Source organism: Sus scrofa, chromosome 7, assembly GCF_054392235.1.
Source record: "Sus scrofa isolate SSC_HxYL_T2T_F1_AM1 chromosome 7, Sscrofa_HxYL_maternal_Yorkshire_Landrace_v2.0, whole genome shotgun sequence".
Taxonomy (NCBI): Eukaryota; Metazoa; Chordata; class Mammalia; order Artiodactyla; family Suidae; genus Sus; species Sus scrofa.
This window is the reverse complement of record NC_139389.1, coordinates 111,955,268-111,976,765: the sequence shown is the minus strand read 5'-3', so window position 1 is coordinate 111,976,765 and position 21,498 is coordinate 111,955,268. Positions and strand designations below refer to the sequence as shown.

The 21,498-nt window shown below is 48.2% G+C and overlaps 1 protein-coding gene across 1 annotated transcript in view; it reads right to left on the bottom strand.

Annotated features, from left to right (window-relative positions):
• ADCK1 (aarF domain containing kinase 1) overlaps positions 1-21,498 on the bottom strand; it is a 133,007-nt gene that overhangs the window by 20,508 nt on the left and 91,001 nt on the right. The window contains exons 6-7 of the mRNA XM_021099558.2: positions 15,869-16,027; positions 8,525-8,641 (exon numbers count right to left, since the gene is read on the bottom strand). Of these exons, the coding sequence (XP_020955217.1) occupies positions 8,525-8,641; positions 15,869-16,027 (276 nt within the window). The remainder of the gene's footprint in view (positions 1-8,524; positions 8,642-15,868; positions 16,028-21,498) is intronic.

Genomic DNA, 21,498 nt, shown 5'->3' with positions numbered 1-21,498 from the left:
AACCCTCTCTCTACCGCTTCCATATATTTAGCTATGTCTCCTGCTCAAGAACAGACAATTGCAAAGAAGACTGCCATGCACATGGGCATGCAGGTATCCTTTCAATATTGATTTTGTTTCCTTTGGGTATATACCCAAGAGTGAGGCTGCAGGAAGAGGGTAGCTCTATTTTCAGCTTTTTGAGGAACCGCCATACTGTTTGCCACAGTGGTCACACCAATTTACATTCCCACCAACAGAGTACAAACGTCCCACTTTCTCCATATCCTCACCAACGCCATTACCTCATCTTCTTGATGACAGCCATTCTAACAGGTGTGAATTGACTGCTACTGTGGTTTTAACTTGTATTTCTTTGACAGTAAGTGATGTGGAGCACCTTTTCATGTATCCCTTGGCCATGTGTGGGTCTTCTTTGGAGAAATGTCCAAAGAGGTTTGGTTCCTCTAAGGCTGCCCTGTTCTCTTTGCCCTGTTAATAGTGGCATCTGAACAAAGACAGGAGTCCCACCTCTTTAGAATGGTAACAGTTAATGCTCTGTGCCAGGCACCATTCCACGCATGTTACCAGAACTTACAACCACCTCTGCAGTAGACAAGATATAAAAAGGAGAGGGAAGCAAGATATAAAAAGAAGAGGATGAAAATATACAAACAATTCACGCAACTCAACAATAACAAAAAAATCCAATTGAAAAATGGGCAGAAGATCTACACAGACATTTCTCCAAAGAAGACATATAGATGGTCACTAGGAACATGACAAGATGCTCAACGTCACTTACTATTAGAGAAATGCACATTAAAACCACAATGAGGTACCACCACACACCGGTCAGAACGGCCACCATTAATAAGTCTACAAATAACAAATGCTGGAGAGGGCGTGGAGAAAAGGGAACCCTCCTACACTGCTGGTGGGAATATATGTTGGTGCAACTACTATGGAAAACAGTATGGAGATTCCTCAGAAAACTAAAATGGAATTACTATATGATCCAGCAATCCACTTCTGGGAATATATCCAGACAAAACTATAATTCAAAAAGATACATGCACCCTTATGTTCACTGCAGCACTATTCATAATAGCCATGACACAGAAACAACCTCAAAGTTTACTGACAGATGAATGGATTAAGATGTGGTACACATATGCAATGGAATACTACTCAGCCATAAAAAGAACAAAATTATGCCATTTGCAGCAAAAGACAAACACCATATGATAGCACTTAGATGTGGAATCTAAAATGTGGCACAAATGAACCTATCTACAAAACAGAAACAGACTCACAGACATGGGGAACAGACTTGTGCTTGCTGGGGAGAGGGGGGTGAAGGAGAGATGGATTGGAAATTGGGGTTAGCAGATGCAAACTATTATAAATAGGATGGATAAACATCAAGGTCCTACTCCGTAGCACAGGGAACTATATCCAAACTCTTGAGATAGATCATGACGGAAAAGAATATAAAAAGTAATGCATGTATACACACACACACACACACACACACACACACACACACACACACACACGTATATGCATATATATATATATAGCTGAGTCATTTTGATGTACAGTAGAAATTGGCACAACACTGTAAATCAACTACACTTTAATTTTTTTAAAAGGGAAGGAGGATGCTTGGTCACCTGGCCAGCAGTTAGTGAAACAGAGATCTGAACTCAAGTGGCCTGGCTCCGAGGAATAAGCTCTCAATCGCCAGCCCATCCCGCCTCTCCGCTCACTGGGACGCTCCTTCCTGGAGTAGGAGCTACACCAAAAACCTCTGAAGGTCCCCAGAGCAACCAAGAAAGCATTCCATTTGGAGAAAAGAGTCACAGTGGGAAATCCAGAGCTATTTGTCTAACCAAAAATGCACTGTTAACTAAAGCCATAGTATAGCTCTTTTTAGGAAAAGAAAAAAGAAAAAAAAAATCAGTGACAAGTCTTTAATTGTTCCACGGAAAAAGAATGTGCCACTCACACAGCGATTTCAGTAATTGCACGATGCCTTTATGTTCTAACAGTGGGGAGGGAAAAGACGAGGAATCTATTAAAAAAAAAAGTTTTGGGTAAAGAATTAATTTAGTAAATAATATTTAAATCAAAGAGTTATTTTTAGATTTTTCTCAAAACTTGAACTGGCTAAAAGTATTTTAATTATTCTATAATTACACAGATTAATTTATTCCCATCCCCAAGGGATTATGTTTTTAGGGTGTGTTGTGGAAGCAAGGTCAAGCCCTCTCAAAGACACAGGAGGTTAGCGTTGCAGGATATATTAATAATCACACAAGTAGCCTGATACTAACTATAAGGAGGTTCATAATTCAAGCTTTCTCTGCCCTTCCCCTGGTATCCACCCAGGCCTCTCGAAGCAGAAGCACCGCCTGAAAAACCAGACCGGACCACTGCCTAGAGCGCGTGATTCTCCACCCCGACCCCATCCCCTGGGATACATAAACCTCAGGTTGCTCCCGGAGTGGGTCAATCCTGGACCAGCGAATGCTGAGGTGAACTGCCTGAGTGTGAAGGTGCTTGGAACCTCCTCAGCCACACATGGTGTCAGGAGAGGCAGTGAGGAAGAAGAGACGCCAGGTTAATCACGGGAAACTGGGGGAGAATCTCAGAGCTTCCAGGGGCTTGGCGAAAGCTTTTCTAGATTTGGCTGGAACCGGGACAGCTCCTGCGAGCCAGGGTACAGGGTATCCACAGGTCCATAAAGGCAACTCAGGTCTCCTAGCCAGTCAGACTCAAAGGGTCAAGGCTACCAGAGGGCTGGGCAGGGACTGCAGAGGCCATGGCAGCTGTTAAGACACGCATGTCGACCTCTGACATCCCGACCTTGGACCACCACCCACTCCGAAGAAATACGTCCACAGATTTCTGGGCCAATATGTCCCCTCACCTGGGCCAATATAAAAAAAATGGGGAAAGGGTTCCTTCCCTACATCTCCCCCTTCCTCTGACAAATATTTCACTGCCAGCACCACAGAGGGGACCATGGGGAATTCCAGCAAAATAGCCTGGGTTAGCACGGACTATGGGCACTGCACTAGGTGCTTCATGTTTTAATCATCAAACCATTCTACAAGTTACTCCCTTGTACCCACTTTTCAGCAGGAAGCCAGGGCTTCCCAAAGGAGACGAGCGCCAGCAAGGCAGCATGGCTCGTAAGCAGCAGAGCCAGTGCTGGAATCCAGGAAGGCCGACTCCAAAGCAACGCCACTCTCCACTCCTGACACCCCCACCGTTGGGGACATAGTCCCCAGGAGCCCATTTGTGCACCTGGACCCTTCTAACATCCCCAGCGTCTCAAGATTTGCTGCAAGAACCTATGGAGGGCAGATGACAGAAGGAAATGTTTTCGTTCCAGTGATTTCAGTAACTGGGGTCTTTGTGCCCCTTAGGCTTCTCTTCCCTGGTCCTCTGAGCACCTTCTTCTCCAGAGCCAGAGAGGCCCACCAAGTGGGAGAGGATGCTGAGCACAAAGTAAATGTCCTACTCAATCCTAGCTGGTGTTGGAGTATTTCTTTCTTTCTTTTTTTTTAAAGAACCGCACCCGCAGCATATGGAGGTTCCCAGGCTAGGGGTCCATTTGGGGTTGTGGCCACTGGCCTACACTACAGCCACAGCCATGCCAGATCCAAGCCACATCTGCAACCTACACCACAGCTCACAGCAACGCCAGATCCTTAACCCACTGAGCGAGGCCAGGGACCAAACCTGCGTCCTCATGGTTACAGGTCAGATTCACTTCCACTGAGCCACAACGGGAACTCCCCCAGCTGGTGATGGGGACAAAAGGGAATACTTGGGCAGCATGGCTTTTAGAGATGGAGAAGAGGGTCACTACTTGCTCAGTGACCACTGATCACCCCCAGCCTACACAGTCCCCAGTCTACACACTTATGGACAACAGAGGTAGGTGGATGGGAGAAAAGCAAAGAAGATTCTCACAGATTCTATAGGGGAAGACATGCCTCTATGAGTAGCAACCTCATGAGTTATAAATAATTTTTTTTAAACAGAACTTCAAACCTTCAAAGCCTGCACAACAACCCCATCAAGGAAGACTTGTTTCCACACCAACTGGATGAAGAAACTCAGACTCAGAGTTTAAGGAACCTACCCAAGGCCACCTGGCCAATAAATGGCAGAGTCAGGTACAACCCCAGTGCCCCCACTTTGAACACCCCTCCCGCCCCCCGCCACATGCCCAGCCTTGGTGAGGCTGCACCAGCCCACTTCCCCCATGCTCTGTCCACACGTGTCCTACTGCACTGACATACGGGGCCTGCATGTAGTAGGTGCTCCAGAAGCGTCTGCTCAAAGACAGGTCTGAGACACTTGCACTGTTTCTCCAGTGACACAGAGAGGGAAACCTACGGGACAGAAGAAACGGGATGAAGGCGTCTGGCTACACGTGGCAGATGGAACCCGAGAACTGACTGCCTTCCCTCAGCAGTCCCACTCAAATGATTCCAAAGGAAACAAAAGAGGCTGAGACCTGAAATTAAAACCTTTGTACTTCAAAAGACACCATCAAGTCAGTGAAAAGACACCTCACAGGAGAAGATATTTGCAAATAATACATCTGATAAGAGACTTGTATCCAGAATATACAAAGAACGCTTACAACTTGGTTGTGATGATTGTTGTACGCCTATAAATGTAATAAAATTCATAAAAAAAGAACACTTACAGTTCAATGATCGAAAGATAAGTAGCTCAATTAAAAAATGGGCAAAGGACTTGAACAGACGTTTCTCCAAAGATGTACAAGTGGCCCATAAGTAGATGAATAGATGCTCCACACCACTAATCACGAGGGAAATGCAAATCAAAAGCACAGTAAGGTATCACTTCTTATCCACTGGGGTAGCTATAATTAAAAAAGATAGATAATAGCAAGTGTTGCTGAAAAAGTGGGAAAACTGGAACCCTCACATTTTGCTGATAGGAAGGTAACATGGGACAGCTGCTCTGGACAACAATCTAACAGTTCCTCAAAATGTTAAACACAGAGTTACCATATGACCCAGCTATTCCAAGAGAAATGAAATTGTACCTCCACACAAAACTTGTACGTGAATGTTCATACCCGCATTATTCGTGACAGCCAAAAAGTGGAAATAAACTAAATATCCATCACAAAGGGGGGGGGGGGCGCAAGACCCCACCACAACATAGACCAGAAGGGCCAACAATGGCAAAGAGATTAGCAAGGTTTGTAGTTGCCAGAGGGGAGCAGATAGCTACTGAGAAATGGCTCAGCAGGCCAGAAAACAGCACACCTAAGCTGAGTGCAGGGGATCTTGGCATTGGCTGCCTCACAGCCTACAAAGGCTCAACAACTGAGGGGCCCTGCACCCCTCAAACAGGATCCAGGGGTCCTGAGTAAGAACTAAACCTCGAGATCCCCCTCCCATCCTGATGGAAAACAAGATGAATTCACTGGGTAGACTGGGGGGTGGGGGGGGGAGGCTCTGCAGGCCACCCCACATGCCATAGGGCCACCCCGAGGACAGAGGACCAAGTCAAAGTCCTCATAATGACCCCTGAGGAGCCCCGGGCCTCCTTCCCCAGGGGGCTCCCAGGCCTCTCGGATGGAAGCCCCACATCCCAGCTCCAGCCCGTCTTCACAGACTGTGGATGTTGTCCACCAGGCCTCCAGTCCCCGGCTCACCCAACCTCAGCCCCTGACTTTGCCACCTTTCTCTTGGCTAATTTCACACAAATTCAATTGGGCCTCAGCCCAGGTGGGGTCTTAAAGATACACTCACTGAAATCCAATTAACCTTCGATAAAGGTCCTGCAATCAATAATCCTGTGGTTTGAGGAGGCTCCATCCAGCCCAGGAAAGCACGCTCCTGCACGACCTTTATTCTTAATGAAATCAGTGACAGTCACTGTCACCAGCTCTTAAAGTGACTGGCAAATATGATCACCGGGTCAGGCCCTCAGTAACATGCGGCTTCTGGGCTCAGAGCACAGACAAACTAGGGCCCCTGCAGGCTGCTGGCTCCCCAGGCCCATCCTTCCTGGCTAGAGAGCACACCTGGCAGGGCTGTCTTGGGCCTGGAGGTGCCAAACAGCAGAGGTGAGGCCTGAGGGCTCATCTGGGGCAGCCAAGGACCCTCCGGCCTTGGGGCAGGTGGCTCCTGAATTTCGGTGAGTATCTGAACCCCCTGGAGAGTTTGTTAAAATGTAGATTCTTGCAACCCTTCCCACCCAAGATTCTGATAAGTTTGGGGTGGGGCCCAGGAGTCTACATAGTTAAATAAATTACCCTGGTGATTCTCAAACACATGGTCCAATCTTAGCTCCCAGCAAGCCTAGAGTTACTGTTCTGTAAAATATCCAAGCAGGATAGACCCTAAGAGTCCAGCTAACCCAATGCCTTCCTTAAGAAAACTGAGGCCCAATTCCACATTCTATCTAAATAAAATAAACTCTAAATAAACATACTTTCACTTAAAAAAAAAGAGAGAGAAATAAAATTGAGGCCCAGATTGGTCCAAGGCCACACAGCAGCCCACTGGTAGGGATGGAGCTTGAACTCAGGTCTCTTGCTTCCTAACCTGGTATTTCCCTACCCAAGTCTATTGGAAACTGGCCACTTAGACTGGTCTCCAGGTCCTCACATACTAGGCTCAACTGGACTGGGATGCTGTGGGGTGAGGGGACCTCTTCAAAGTGGAGTAAGGATGACTAACAAGTGTTTGGAGGGCTCCGAAGCCATCCCCACCCAGCTTGAGGGCAATTCCTTCTCGAGCCACTTCCTGCTAAGCCCCACCTTCCAGCTGAGCCAATAGCTTGCAGCAGCCAAGATGCCACGAACTATGTACACTTCTCCCCTGGAGTTGGGGTGAGATCTTTGCCCCTTGTCACTCCTATATGTCCCTTGTTCTTTCCTCCTCAAGTAACACTCAGAGTGACTGAAGAGTCACTCCAGGGACAGCTCACTGAGTCCCAAAGTCCTAGGGAGGCTTTAGAACCTCCAAAGTCTGTTAAACACTTTCAGTCATGTGGCATCTTTCAAGCTACACACACATATACATACTTGCACACACACTCCCCTAGTCTTCCAGGCCTGTGGCTTTGACATTGGTTGATAAGAGACATAACAGACGAATTTCTACAGAGTAGGGCCGGTCCCCAGTCTACTCCCAAGATCACTGATGGTCAGCAACAGCACAGCAGAGCACACGGCCCAAGGCATACAGCCCAGCAGGAGGTTTCTGTGTGAATACTGAAGGCCATCATCTCAGAAAACTACCAAAGAGCCTTCAGGTCATGCAAACCCTAGAAGCCAGGGGCAGGGGATTCAGGGACTAGAGAATGAAGACAGTATGGTATTATTGCAAGGACAGACCGATAGACCAATGGAAGAGAACACAGTTCCCAGAAAAGACCCACGGCCGATTAAAGACCAAGAGGCCAGACCCAAAGTATTATTCAGTATGATGCCACTTATATGAAGTTCCGTAAGGGAGAAAGTGATGTACGGTGACAGAGGTCAGAAGAGCGGTAGCTCCAGTGGCAGGGGGAGGGTATTGACTGGGAGGAGACACAAGGGAGCCTGTCGGGGGCTAGAAATGGTCTGTGCCTTCTCCAGGCTGCTGAGTACGTGGCATGTCCATATGGAAACTCGGGGAGGTGGACCATCAAGATCCGGGACCTCACGTAAGCTACCTTCCCTCTCTGAGTCTCAGATTCTCCATGCGCAACGTGGAGACAGGACCTCCCGCCCAGGTTCGAAATGCAGAATGGGCCTGCCACCCAGTCAGGCAGTCCGTAAACATTAATGGTCAAAAGAGGTAATGGAGGGAAGGCCAGGGCCTAGTGATGATGACGATAATGACAACAGCAACAGCCGTCACCTAGCTACCGATTCGGAGCACAAGCCACACCCCAGGCTCTGCACTGGGAGAGCACGTCTGGTCCTCACAACATCTCTAGAAAATGGAATAGTGTTTGTCTGAACGGGCCCCAACCCACGGCCAGCTTTCCCTGAGGCCAACGGGCTGGCAGGTAGGAGATAGAAGCCCCCCCACCCCCGCCCCGCCTTAGCTCTATGCTACCAGCTGGTGGCTGCTGCTGTGCCCTTTCTGCCTGACCCCTGGGAGGGCAGGAAGAGGGAGGAGATGGTCCACAGGCCCCACAGGGCAGAGGATTAAGTGCCATGAACTTCACACCATTGTTCATCGATTTCTCAGCGCTGTGGGGCTCGAACGGTACAAGAAGACAGACAGTAATTACCTCTCCAGGCAGGAGCTGCAGGGAGGGGCTCAGAGGCGCCCACACCCCACTGCATGCTGCCAACCCCAGCTCTAGAGGCAGAGGGTTGCCCTGGAGGACCCGGAAGGTTGCTTTGTGCTCAGAGACTCCGTAATTCTTTAGACAACAGGCCCCACCCAAGGCGGGGAACCCTCACCTGGACACACTCATCCTTGCTGAGCAAGCCCGACCAAGCCCGCATCCCTCGCCAGCAGCCGAGCGCTCTTGACCTCACCTCATTGACGTCAATCTTGTTCCTCTCCATGTAGTCTCTGTCATTGACCTGCCCGCCGTCCACAAACTCCATCAGAAGGACCCGCTTGGTGGACAGCTCCCAGTGGATTCGAGGGACCTGGAGTAGGAAAGCATGGATCAGGAGGAGCTGGGAAGCTGAGAACTGGGGACAAGGGCTGCAGAGGGGCACACACTCCTCCTAGGAACAGGAGGGAAGGTGTGGGAGGGACCCCAGCAGGGGTGTGTGGAGGCGGCTCTGAGCCTCCTTTAGGGTCCCCTCCTGCTTGGGGACCATAGAATGGCTTCCCGGCCCTCCTTAGTGACTTGGGAGACACAACCAAGAGTCCACACTAAAACTGAGACTTAGAGAAAAATGTATGGAAGCTCTCGGATCTGAGCCAGAGTTGGGGTTAAAACCAACTAGTTCCCTCTCTCACCAGGCTTATTTCAGGCTCCTCGTGTGAATATAAACTCTCTGCCTCAGTTTCTACACCTGTGCACGAGGTGTCAAATGTATGAGTGATGACAATGAATGAATGTTTACTGGGTGATAAATTTTTCGGTCAGGAAGTCATAAGTTTTCTCATCCCCATTTCCTACAAGCCTCCTGTGGCAGACGGTGCTGAAGCCTAACTCAACACCTATTCCCAATCCTCCTCTTCCCCAAGGACAGGAAAAATAAATATTTTCCCTGCCTGCCTTGCAATAGATATGGTCATATGACACATGGGGAGGTCTACGAGGGAGTATGAGAAGGTTTTTATTTTCTTAATAAAAAGTGATGTTTGTAAATAGTGCAACTTTACTTCCCCTTCTCTTCCTACCTTGAGAGGGAATGTGATACCTGGAGCTGCAGCAGCTATCTTACAACCATGAGGAAAAGTCTAAGAAAATCAGACTGGCAGAGGTGCCAGAAGTGATACTGTCAAATCATTGAGACACTCTCGGCAGGCAAGTGCAGCAAGCCTTCTTGCCATACAAGGGAAATACATCCTTTTCATTTAAAACATTCTGAATTGAGCTGTCAGTTACCTGCAGACAAATGTATTTCTAACTGATATATACTCTCCAACCCCCTCAGACTCTAAGAACACCCAATAGCCAAAAAGAGAGCAGATTTCCCTAGAAGCAGCCAAGAGACTGGGATATACCACAGATTGCTGGGCTGCCAGATAAGAGCCCACTGCTCATCAGCCCTGCCATGGCCAGGAGGGAGGAGTTACCAGGCTTTCAGCACACCACGATTCCCCAACAACCTAAAGGGTTTATTCTACTTGCAAATAAAGAAGCAAGGGCAGGAGTCCCCATTGTGGTTCAGCAAAAATGAACTTGACTAGCATCCATGAGGATACAGGTTCGATCCCTGGCCTTGCTCAGTGGGTTAAGGATCTGGCGTTGCCGTGAGCTGGGGTGTAGGTTGCAGACAAGGCTCGGATCCTGCATTGCCGTGGCTTTGACGTAGGCCAGCAGCTACTGCTCCGATTCAACCCCTAACCTGGGAACCTCCATATGCTGCAGGTGCAGCACTTAAAAAAAAAAAAAAAGAAGAGGAAGCAAGGGCAGCTAATTCAAGTGTTTTGGGGAATAAGAACTTCCCTCATCCCAACCCCCAAAGCTCACCTAGCAGTAAGGTAGCGGCCCTCAAGCCAAGAAATCTCTTTCCTGTTCGCAGTTCTGCTAATAACTATTGTGTCTAAGTCTAGCCACTTAACTCCTCCACGCCTCACTTTTCCTCATTAGAAAGGAAATTGTTCCTGCTCCATCTCAATGAGAAGCTCTGGGGACAAATGGGGCCGTACACACAATTGAACATTCTGGGCTCCCTGGAACAAAGGATCCCACTGAGATCAAGGTGTCATTTTGGTTTGCTCCTTTCCTGCTGTTTTTGCCATTTGAAAATCTAGGCCAATAAAGAAATCCATGACTCTCTGTTACTTTGAACTTCAAATTCAGTCTCACTTGGCATTTTCAAAAAGTCTCTTTAAAAATATGAATGCACGTTTGCTGCTTTTATTTGTGCTTCCAAATGAAAGGGACATGTTTGAGGGTTAAGTCCTTCCCTTGGTGTGTTTGGGACCGAAGCTTGGCAGTGGGCACCTGGGACTCCGGAGAAGCACGGTCAGACCCCCTCCGTGGCTGCTTTCCTGGGGCAACCCGGAAAATAGCCATGGCAGAGCCACAGATGCAGAGAGAAAACCCCCAAACTGGAGACTCTCCGGGCTTGTGAGTCAGGGTCAAGGGTGTCCTGGGTTTCCTCCTCCTCCACTCCCCCCGCCCCCCGTCTCCCTCCAAACGCAGCCATCCCAGTCTCACAACTGAATGTGCCCCTGCTTCAGCTGCTTAATTCTGAAATGAAACAGACAACAGGAGTTCCCGTCGTGGTGCAGCGGAAACGAATCCGACTGGGAATCCTGAGGTTGAAGGCTCAATCCCTGGCCTCGCTCAGTGGGTTAAGGATCCGGCATTGCCATGAGCTGTGGTGTACATCGCAGACGCGGCTCGGATCTGACGTGGCTGTGGCTGTGGCTGGCAGCTACAACTCCCATTGGACCCCTAGCCTGGGAACCTCCATATGCCATGGGGGAGGCCCTAAAAAGACCAAAAAAAAAGGGGGGGGAGAGACAACAAACCCAGGAGGCAGAGGGCTTTATCCTGGGAGCCCAGGGAAGGCTGCAACTGCCTCTCAATGGACAGAACACGGAAAGGACTGCAAAATGCAAAAGCGCTCCCGCCTCAGCGCTCCCGCATTGGCAGAAACTTGGCGTGCCAGGAGATTCAAGATCAAGTGACTTGTTCCTGAATCGCTGTGCAAACAGGAGGTTTGGGGTGTGAGGTGACATTCACTTCACCTCAACACCCATGTTTCACCACAATTCCTTCTTCAGCTTCTTCCATCAAGGAAGCAAACATGAAAGAAATAAAGAGGCAACAAGAACCACCCTGCCTCCTGCCCACACAAAAATAAACCCTGGGAGGCTCAGGGCCAGGGTGCTCGCTGACCCCACAGGCAGGGTCTCAGCCTGGCCATGAGGACCTCTAGGTCTGGGGTCCACCTCCTTACCACACAGCAGAGACCTCACTCCTAGCACCTGCCCCCCACACCAGAGCCAACCCCAAGAAGGAAGAACACAGACTATGGAAAGTTCCAGCCCAAGACCCCAGTCTCAGCCTTACCAACTGGCTTTCACCCTGTGCTTCTTCTTTGTTCCTGTGTTCGGTCAACGCACGTGGGAAGCACACCCTGGCTTGTCTGGATCAGCACCTGCCATCCAGGGCCATGGTACTCCCATCGCCCAAGCCCAGTACGGCAGAGTGCAGACCTGGAGGCAGATGGTCAGCCTGGAGCCTCAGCTCTGCCACCTCCAGGCTGTGCGACTTGAGTAAGTTTTAAAACCTCTCTGAGTGCCAGTTTCCTCACCTGTCAAATGGTGACAACGATTATAATGAAAGCAACACTCCCTCTGTCCTACTAGCATATACGAGGTTCTAGTGCTCGATACAGCAGCTTCTTGTATGGCCGCCATGCAGAATTTCACAGGTGCTTCGGATACACAAGCAGGGCTGAGAGTTAATGCCACAGACAGTGCAGCATAACTCAGATCTGCCCCATAAACTATTACAAAGGGAGAAGAGCACAGCGGTTTAACATGCAGGCTGGGGGCCAGGCTGCCTCTGCCTCTCACCAGGAAGCCATGTAACCTTGGGCAGGTGGCTTCATCTCTCTGGGCCTCAGCTTCCCCGCTGCTCACATGGGGCCAATAATGGCATTTCCCTTGTGGGGCTGTATAAGGATTAAAGAGCAAATACACATGAGGCACTTTATAAAGTGTCTAACAACGCATAGGCATTTAAAAAATATTACATGTAATATTGTTACATTACATGTTACATGAATATACAAAGAAATTATAATGCTAATTAGTTTTTGAGATTTTTAGGAAGTTTATGGCATTTGACCCAAAGTATGCACATTCCCTCTGGGTTTGCCCACAATTTCTGGACGGTCCCAGGCCCCTTACTTAGTACTAAACCCCGCTGGAATGGCCCCCTACCAAACCCCACCTCCACGCTCCCATCCCTTCCAGCCCTGTGGTTATAAGGCTCTCCCCTCTATCCTGTCCCAGTCGTCCCCAAGATAGTCACAAACCTCACTGCTCATCCTGTCCCCTCCCCTCAGCACACACACTCTGATGCCAGATCTACAAATGCCCTGGTCTTGACCGTTCGGCCTGGCTGCCCCCTCACCCTCTCACAGTCTCCCCGACACCACATTTGCATTCACTGCTTGTCTGAGGCTCGGAGATTTATAGCATAGGACTGAGGTTATTAAACCCCACTGGAAGATGCCTCACATACTGAGAGGTAAACTCTTTGCTGAGGCTTAATTACGCACAGATGTTGTGATGGGCTGCCAGTGTGCAAAAGCAATCTATCTCCGCTTTTAAGAGCTGAACTGGGTTGGTAGCGCAAAATTTGCTTCCCACTTGCTATGTGTTTAGGCAAAATTAATTACTCAGGAGCCTTAATTCCACCATTGTCTTAGGAATGGTGTGCAGGTTTTGGAAGCAGCAGGTCAAATCGTTACATTAATTATTTACCCATTTGGCATCCTCGTTTCAAAAAATGTGTGTTATTATTATTATTACATGTCTTGGTCTGACAGATGTTAGTTGGCCCCAGCCAGGGGACGATTTTGCTGTTTCCATGGGAACAGTGGAGGAGCCGGTTGTTTGTCTGGCTCAGAGTTCTGGCACTGAGGACCACCCCTGCCGGGTAAGAGGCAACAGAACGTCCTTAGATGAGCATCAGAGTTGAAGTCAGAAAATCCTCGCTAGTTTGTACCCTCGCTCCTCTCCTCTAAGAGCACCATCTGTAGAATGGGATGACGGCTGCTGGAAGGATTCAGAGTCACAGAATATGCACAGTGTACAGTGCCGCACAAGAAACATGCAGCGACTACTGCCTCTCCCTTTGTACAATCAACACTTCTTGGAAGGTGCCCTGAGCTTCTTATCTGAGCAGAATCAAGTACTTCTTCTCGGTATCCACAGAAACGTAGACCAGCCGCTGCCACAGCACTGATCACCCTGTGCTAGGACGACACGCTGTGCGTCTGTCCTCCACTAGACAGGAAGTCTTCCCAGGCAGGGACCAACCAACCAACCATCTCCTACTCAGCAAGGGAAACCCCAGATCCTAGCACAGCAACAGGCTCGGGAAACGCTCGACAAAGGTGGAACAGAGGAATGAAAGGAAAGAGGTGTGCACATGGGAGCACAGTTGACACCCCACTGTATTCTGCTAATTAGTTACTATTATTACTTGTGTAAGAAAGCCCAGTTTTTATTGAATTGGTGGTTCGAACTTTCAAGCTGGGGCAATGTTACCGGATCTAGTTGCACATCTGGATTCACGAGCCCAAGAGAGTCTGTACAAATAATCGCCTTTCCCTCGTAGGACTATAGAAGGAAAAGCCAGTCAAGCACATGGGGGAATCTCAACAGACCTGACCTTCGACTCACTCAGAGAGCTGAACTTCGCCAGCAACTAAACCTTCCGCCAAAGCAGTGTATCCAGACCACACGCATCACCACAGCTGTGGGTCTTCCTCTCATGAACTGAGCTTTAGGATTCTCGGGTGGCTAATGTAGACACACCCTTGGTCTCCCCATCTCTGTCAACCAATCCAGCCAGCAGAAGTATAAACTCCACCTCTGTTTCTCACGATGTCTTCAGAAGCCACGTGGACCGTTTAGTCCAGATTAAGAGCTTTCCAGTCCATGTGCTGAGACCCCCCCACCACACCCAAGCAAGAGCCCCACTCGACTGCTCTGGAACTAGTACCCAGAGCCCTGTGCCTCCCCATCCTGCATTTTCTAGGCATCCCCAGTGAAGAGCAAAGGGCTGACCTCATCCAAGAGCTGAAGGTCAAGCTCTCCATGTAACTGTCAAAGGGGCCCAACTCCTGCCCTGCTGTGATGAAGGGGTGCCCCCGGTAAATGGGTCCAGGCCCTGCCACGGACAAAACTCTTTGGAAGAACAATGGTGTGTTCGTGCCTCTCGTTCCAATCTCCACAGGCCCCATGGGGAACATCGGGGCAGTCCTCAAAGACCAGTTCCAAGGCCAACTCCTCTGCAGAGCCTTCCTGGCCCGGCTCCCCATGAAAGCCCCTCTTCTGAATCCTTAAAGCAGGACCTCTCACTGAGCTGGAACCATGTGCCCTTTAATGCTGTGTCCCATAGTCAGTGTCTCCTATCACACCGGCAGTTCTGGCAAGTACTTGAAAACACAAATCTGTTCCGATGTGATGGATAAATTAGGAACAATTTGACCACAACACAAATTTTACCTTTGCTGGTGTGCAGTATCCTCCACAAGAAACACTTGGGAACATAGAAAACAGAGCCAGCTGATCCACATAAGAACACACAAAGCACACCCACCTCGAACTTCTCACATGTGTTATGGGTCACACTCCACCCCACATCTGCTGTCACAACTTTCTGTCCAATTTCAGATGACCCTCCTCCCACCTCTTCCCAGTAATTCCCAAGCAGCAATTCTTCTGATGCCCACTCTCTCAAGCTGAGTGCCAGGTGTACTACAGTCTCATGTATTTCTTAGCCATTTACCAGGTGTAAAACTATGCTACCATTTCATTAGGTTCCTATGCACTTTTATTTCTTTTTCTTTCTTTTTTTTTTTCTTTTTTCTTTTTCTTCTTTTGGCTGCACCCACAGCATGCAAAAGTTCTCACGCCAGGGACTGAACCCGCCACAGCAGTGACAACACTGAATCCTTAATTAACCTTTAGCTGCAAGGAAGCTCCAACTGGTCATTTTTGAGTGTTGTATGCCCAAGTCCCTTTTGCCCATAAACCCTGTGGTTTCTGTTAGGCGATTCTGCATACTGTGGCGATGTCTAAGACACATACGTTGTGCGATGGCAGACCTGGGTATTCAGTGAGCTGATATAACACACCTGAGGTTTTAGGACCAGTGCCAGAGTACAGCAGCATTAGCTCTCATCGCCATTATCATCATCATCATCAGTGTCATCTTCCTATGTTCACAGAGGCAGAGACCACAGCTTACAGGCCCTCAGGAGTGCCCAGGGTCCTGCTGCTATAGATCATTCAATAGACACCTCTTTGTTTGGTCAAGAAGCCCCTTTGGTAATCTGTAACTTTGCCTTGAAGGGCTTTAATGTACATCACCAGGGACAAGTGAGTCAGCCTCAGAGGAGACTCAGGAAGGCCATGTCCCCACCCCCACTCTGCAAAGAGTGCTCAGGGACCAGTCTTCCGTCCAACCACCAGGCCCCCCATTGCCCTGCCCCTCCTACCTTTAAGAAGTCAAAGTGCTTGAGCATTTGGGCCACTTTCTCAGCATTCCTCCCCTCATTGAGGAAATCCAGCTCCAAAGGCAGGTTCTTCTTGGCTTCGTCCACCAGCCACATGAACTCAAACTCTGGAAACAGCTGCTTCACAGCCAGGACGAGCACCTAAAACCCCCCAAGCACTGCATCAGTCAGTCCACGGAACCCAAGGGAGGAATGTTCCCCGCCCTCCAGCCTGGGTCTGGGTGTTAACCAGCGCCCGGGGTCTGCCCTGGAGTAAGGCTGGGAGGGGAAACGGCTCCCCTGGGGCCCATCCCTCTAGTCCAAATCCAAGATGATCAAAGCCCCAGAGCCGCCAGCAGAAACCACCAGCACCATCGGAGCTGGGAGGGCACTATGTTTTACCTTATTCCTCCATTTAGTCTTCACAATGAGTCTGGGAGGCACACACTCTCATGCCCATTTTACAGATGAAAAAAGTTGAGGCTCTGAGAGGTTATATGATTTTTCCTGAATTTGCCCAGCAAGAAAGCACAGAACCAGAATTCCACCTGGGTCTACCCAGCCCCAAACCCCTTGCTCTTAAGCACGTTGCTGAACTGCTGCCTTTGCTGCTGCTAGATTTGTGCTTCATGGTCCTGTTTATAAAAGGCTGGGAGTGGGGCAGCCACTGGAACTGCATTTTGTTTATTTCTTAAGCTGAGTGGTTGGTCCCTGAGCATTTATAACATGATTTTCTATGCTTTTTGTAGATCTAAACTGTTTCATGATAAAAAATTAAACCGGAATAAGAAAACAAGGTTGGACAAGACAAGAGGAGTAAGAGATAAGAGATGTGACTGCTTGGATTTTTGGCACGCCGGGCCCACTGTGAATTCTTGAGTCAGGACATGATGAAAGAGGGGGTTTTAGAAGGCTTATCTGGCATTTCAGTTGTCAGTTTATCGATGTGAAATAAACATCACTGGCAGAGAACAAGAGCCCAGAGACATCTACAGAGCACACCACAGCCCCTCTGTGCGCAGGGACTGCGTTCTGAGGCCACCCCAGCACCGGAGCTCTGCATCTGAGAGGATGGCACAAGTGCACAGACAATGGCTTGGGCGTGGGTAAGCAAGGGTGATGCCAGGATGTAGGAGGCGTTTCAGTGTTCTGGGGGTGGGGAGCGGGGAGGACCAGAAGACAACTCTCCTGCTCTCCTAGAAGCCCTCTTGCTGGTGTTCAAAGTCAGGCCCGGGGAGAACCACTGACTGATCCTTCCAGTAATTTGTGGTGTAGATTACAGTCCAAGTTCCCCGACAATACCCATCTCTCCAGCCCTGGCTAAAGCAGAAGGACAAGGAACAAGAACTAGAGAACCTATGGGCCTATTGGTACCAAGAGACCTTCCCCATCCATTAGGGACTAAATGCTTCTGCGACCCCCAAATTCATATGTTAAGCCCTATCTCCATTGTGATGGTGTTTGGAGGCGGGGCCTTTGGAAAGTGATGGGGTCTAGATGAGATCATGAAGGTAGGGCCCCTGTGACAAGGTTAGTGTCCTTATAAGAAGAGACCAGAGTTCACTCCCTCTCTGCCAAGTGAGGACTCAGGGAGAAGGCAGCCATCTGTCTACAAGCCAGGAAGAGGCCCCCACCAGGCACCAAATCAGCAGGCACCTTGATCTTAGACTTCCCAGCCTCCAGAACTGTGAGAAGTAAGTGTCTGTCGCTTAAGCCACCCAGCCTATGGTATTTTGTTATGGCAGCCGAAGCTGACCAAGACACCGCCTGTCTATCCAGAAGGCCTTCCTCCGCCCCAGCTACGAGCCTTGTCTCATGCTTATTTGCCCTGGTCTGTGATATGATGCCTACCACTGTCGGGCACGTACAGCACAAAGAAATAAATCTAAACCAGGGCCATTAACTACAAGGCATTTACAGCTTTGTTTTTAAATCCCATGTCTGAGACAATGTACCAGACGCCATTCTAAAAGAATCGCCACACAGGGTTATTATACTCAATTTCTCTCAAACCCTTTTTAATTACATTCTGCTGCAGTCTAATTTCCTTTAAGTCTTGTCTAGTCTTTCATGGGCTAGACCTGTGACCTTATGATAATCGATTTAGTTTATGTTTTGTTTCTGTTTGTGTCACATGAAACAAGAAGAGAGAGGTGGCAACAGCGGGGCCCAGACCGCATGTGTCAGATCCAGGCACCTGGGCAGCCCAGCAGCCCCTGGGCATCACGTCACCGTGCCCTCAGATGGCCCTCGGCTGCCACCAAGGGGGAAGCAGAGCTGGCACCCAGCAAACAGAGCAGCCCAGGCCAAGGACACACCTGTCATCTGAGCCACCTCAATTCCAACCTCTGGACTCTGAGTGTAAACAAGAACCCTCCAGGGTATTTTGTTCCAGCCTAAACTCCAGGGCTTCTCACCCAGGAGGGACAAGGGGAGGAGCCACAGAGTCTCACTCATCTGTTCAATCGAAATGCACTGATTACCTTTTGGGCAATGACTCTGGCTGGACCTGACGCGGGTATACACAGAGACCCACGCATGGCTTCACGGGGTCTCTACCAGGCCTCTGGCCACACAATAACTCCTCATCATTTATTGTGTGGTCACTGTTATTTGTGAAATGTTTAATTATCATTAATATCCAAACAGCACTAAAAGGCGCTTTAAAGATTTTTCTGTTACTGATCAATTACATGATTAGTCATTACTAGCACTATTGGTTATTAACAGTACTTCATGTCATTAATCATAAACACAAGCAAAGATTTTACTGGTTGATATTAATTGCTAATGACTAATTAGTAAACTAATTCATAACTCGCAAAACTCTGCAGTACTCATAAAACTGATTTCAAAAGTACTCCGTGGTGGTTGGTGAACTATTTCTTTGGTTACTTTATTTTATTTATTTTATGGCTGCACTCACGGCATATGGAAGTTCCTGGGTCAGGGACTGGATGTGAGCTGCAGCTAACTACGACAGAGCCGCCGCAGTCGGGTTCTTAACCCACTATGCCACAGCAGGAACTCCTTCTTTGGTTAACTTAAAATGAGAGGGTCTGTCTGAGGGGAAAATAATGGTTCTTAGCTTTAGAGGACACCACCCCCTTAAAGGGAATCACAAATTTGAAATTTGATGCCAGTTACGATGTCCAGAAAATATACGTACTCCCATAATTTTGTACATAATTTGGGGGGGTATCAACTCCTTGACCTTCAAGGGGGTGGGAGATGGGTCTGGCCAAGAGTTATCTGGTCCAAATCTAAAATGGTTTGGATTGCTGCCGCTGTAGGTTTTTCTTGGGAAAATAAAATAAAACCCCTCAGTTTCACCTTCTGTCCTCATTCTAATTCCCTCCTTAGGAGTCTGCCTGAAGTAGATTCACTCAAGTTTTTCTTTTTTTGACAACAAATGCAAGCAACAAAAATAAAACAGGCGTTATCAATTTGACTTTCTGATTTTTCTCCCAAAATGTATCTTCTCCATAAAACTCTTCCAACAGCCAGTGTTTTCACCTGTGCATAGCATGTACTCAATACCCAGCAGATGTTTGTTGAAAACTCACATGAATGAATGAGTGAATGAATATGAACATTCCAAAAAGTCTGTCCTCTCCCCAGAGATAATGAGATGTTCCCATGTGCATTACCCAAATGGGTTAAGGTTTTGTTGCCTCTGAAATTTTGGTGGAGAAAGGGATTACCTCTGAATTGGGGGGAACCACGGTTTCGAAACGCCTGAGAATTTTCTGCTTGATGTGGAGCCTTATTAATCAATCAAGGTATCTTCAACAATTAATACCTCCTTCATACTGAAATCATAATGACATCATTTTCCTATAGGGCTGTTGGCTCACAGGAAGAAAAATAAATTACGGGCCACGTGGAAACATACTGGAAAAATTGAAAGTCACATAAAGTTTGGAAACTAGTGATTGCTATTTATAACAGCAAAAAAAAATGAGAATTATCATTATTCAGGTACAGGCTATGAAGCACTTTATACACGTGCTCTCATTTCTTCTTCTTGTCCATTTCACAGAGAAGGAAACCAGATCCAGGAGGTTAAAGCATTTCTCAAGGTCACATAGCTTGTAATTTCAAATGCAAGACTTGGACCCAGGTTGTTTGGGTTTAGGGTTTTTTTTTTTTTTTTTCCTGCTTCTTTCTTTATGCAGCCCTGTCTCAGGCAACACAATACAGGAGGGTACAATAGGAAGCTTGAGATAAGGCAAAAAAAGAGCTTTGTAAGCTATAAAATGCAACTGAAATTTGAGTTACTGTTATCAAGCTATTACATACTATAAAAGAAATAATGTTCTACGGGAAAACAGGACACTAAATAGAATGCCTGCACGGATCCGAACTGGTAAAAATGGATATTCGACAAGGATCGAAAATCAATTCAGAGTGATGTAAATAGCTTACCATTCATGGGCTTTATCTTTGTTGTGATAAGTTATTAAAAGTGCACACTTTTTTAGAAAACAGAGTGAAGAGAAGTTTCCACGGGATGATATACATCTCTGGGGCTTTTTAAAAATGTATTTAAAAAAAAAAATCAGCTGTTGGATTCCAGGCCAACACAAGCATTACCTAGCCACCCACTGTTCAAATCAACACATTCAGAAAAGAAACAAGAGGACAGAGAGCAGGCACTGAAAATGATGCTCAAAAAAAAAAAAAAAAAAAGAGATCAAGGACTTAACTGCCACAGCTCTTTATTTTTACGGACCCTTGGTATGGGCTGGATGACACCAAATGATGGATGAGATTGTGGTGCTCAGACTGGAGTGTCCCACACAATGCTGTAGAGTGCCTTGGGGAGGGGTGGTACCTGGAGGGCAGGGCGCCTGGCCATGAGTTAGATTCTTTAGGGGGTGCAGCATGGGGGACGGGCCCTCATCATCCATTTCAGAAGCCTAAGAGGTAACAGGGAGTGATACATGGTGGTGCTTTGGGGACCTGGGAATTACAGTCTTACCACTGGCTCACAGGTCAACTGGGTCCTACCCTCTATTCACACAGTGAGAGTGGCAGTGAGACCCAGCCTGCTGGGCTCCCTGCTCTCATGGGCAGGCAAGAGCTGCTGCAAAGCCAGCCCGCCAGCAGACAGAAAGACTCTGCCTTGTCAGTGCACCCTTTCCTGCTGAATCATTGTTCCAATCTCTGGGCCCAATTAGTCTGGCTCTGGACAGCCACTCAAATCAATAAGAGTCACCAGCCGTGCATCTAGAAGTAGAGTTGCCCCAACTATTAAAGGGACAATATCAGGTGATAATGACAAAGCTGAAAACACCCTTGGCTGTGCGTTTCTCTTTTGTGCAAAGTCACCGACACCATCAGGTTCATCGCCATTTGCTGAGAGCCAGCCTCTGTTTCTCTGGCACCAGTCATAAGTGTACCCCAGAGATTGCCCCCTCCCCCAAGAGGAGGGCCAGGTTCACAGGAGACACAAAACACCAGGGTGGCATATGCTACTGGGTACCAACCCAAAAGCCATTTCCCCTATCCTCCTGGCTAACAGAATCTCAATTTTGTGCATCTTTCATGTCCTTCAAGGAAAGCAGGCCTTAGCCTGAGAACGTGTATCATGAGCCAACCAAAGCCAATCAAAGTGGTCCTAATCCTCC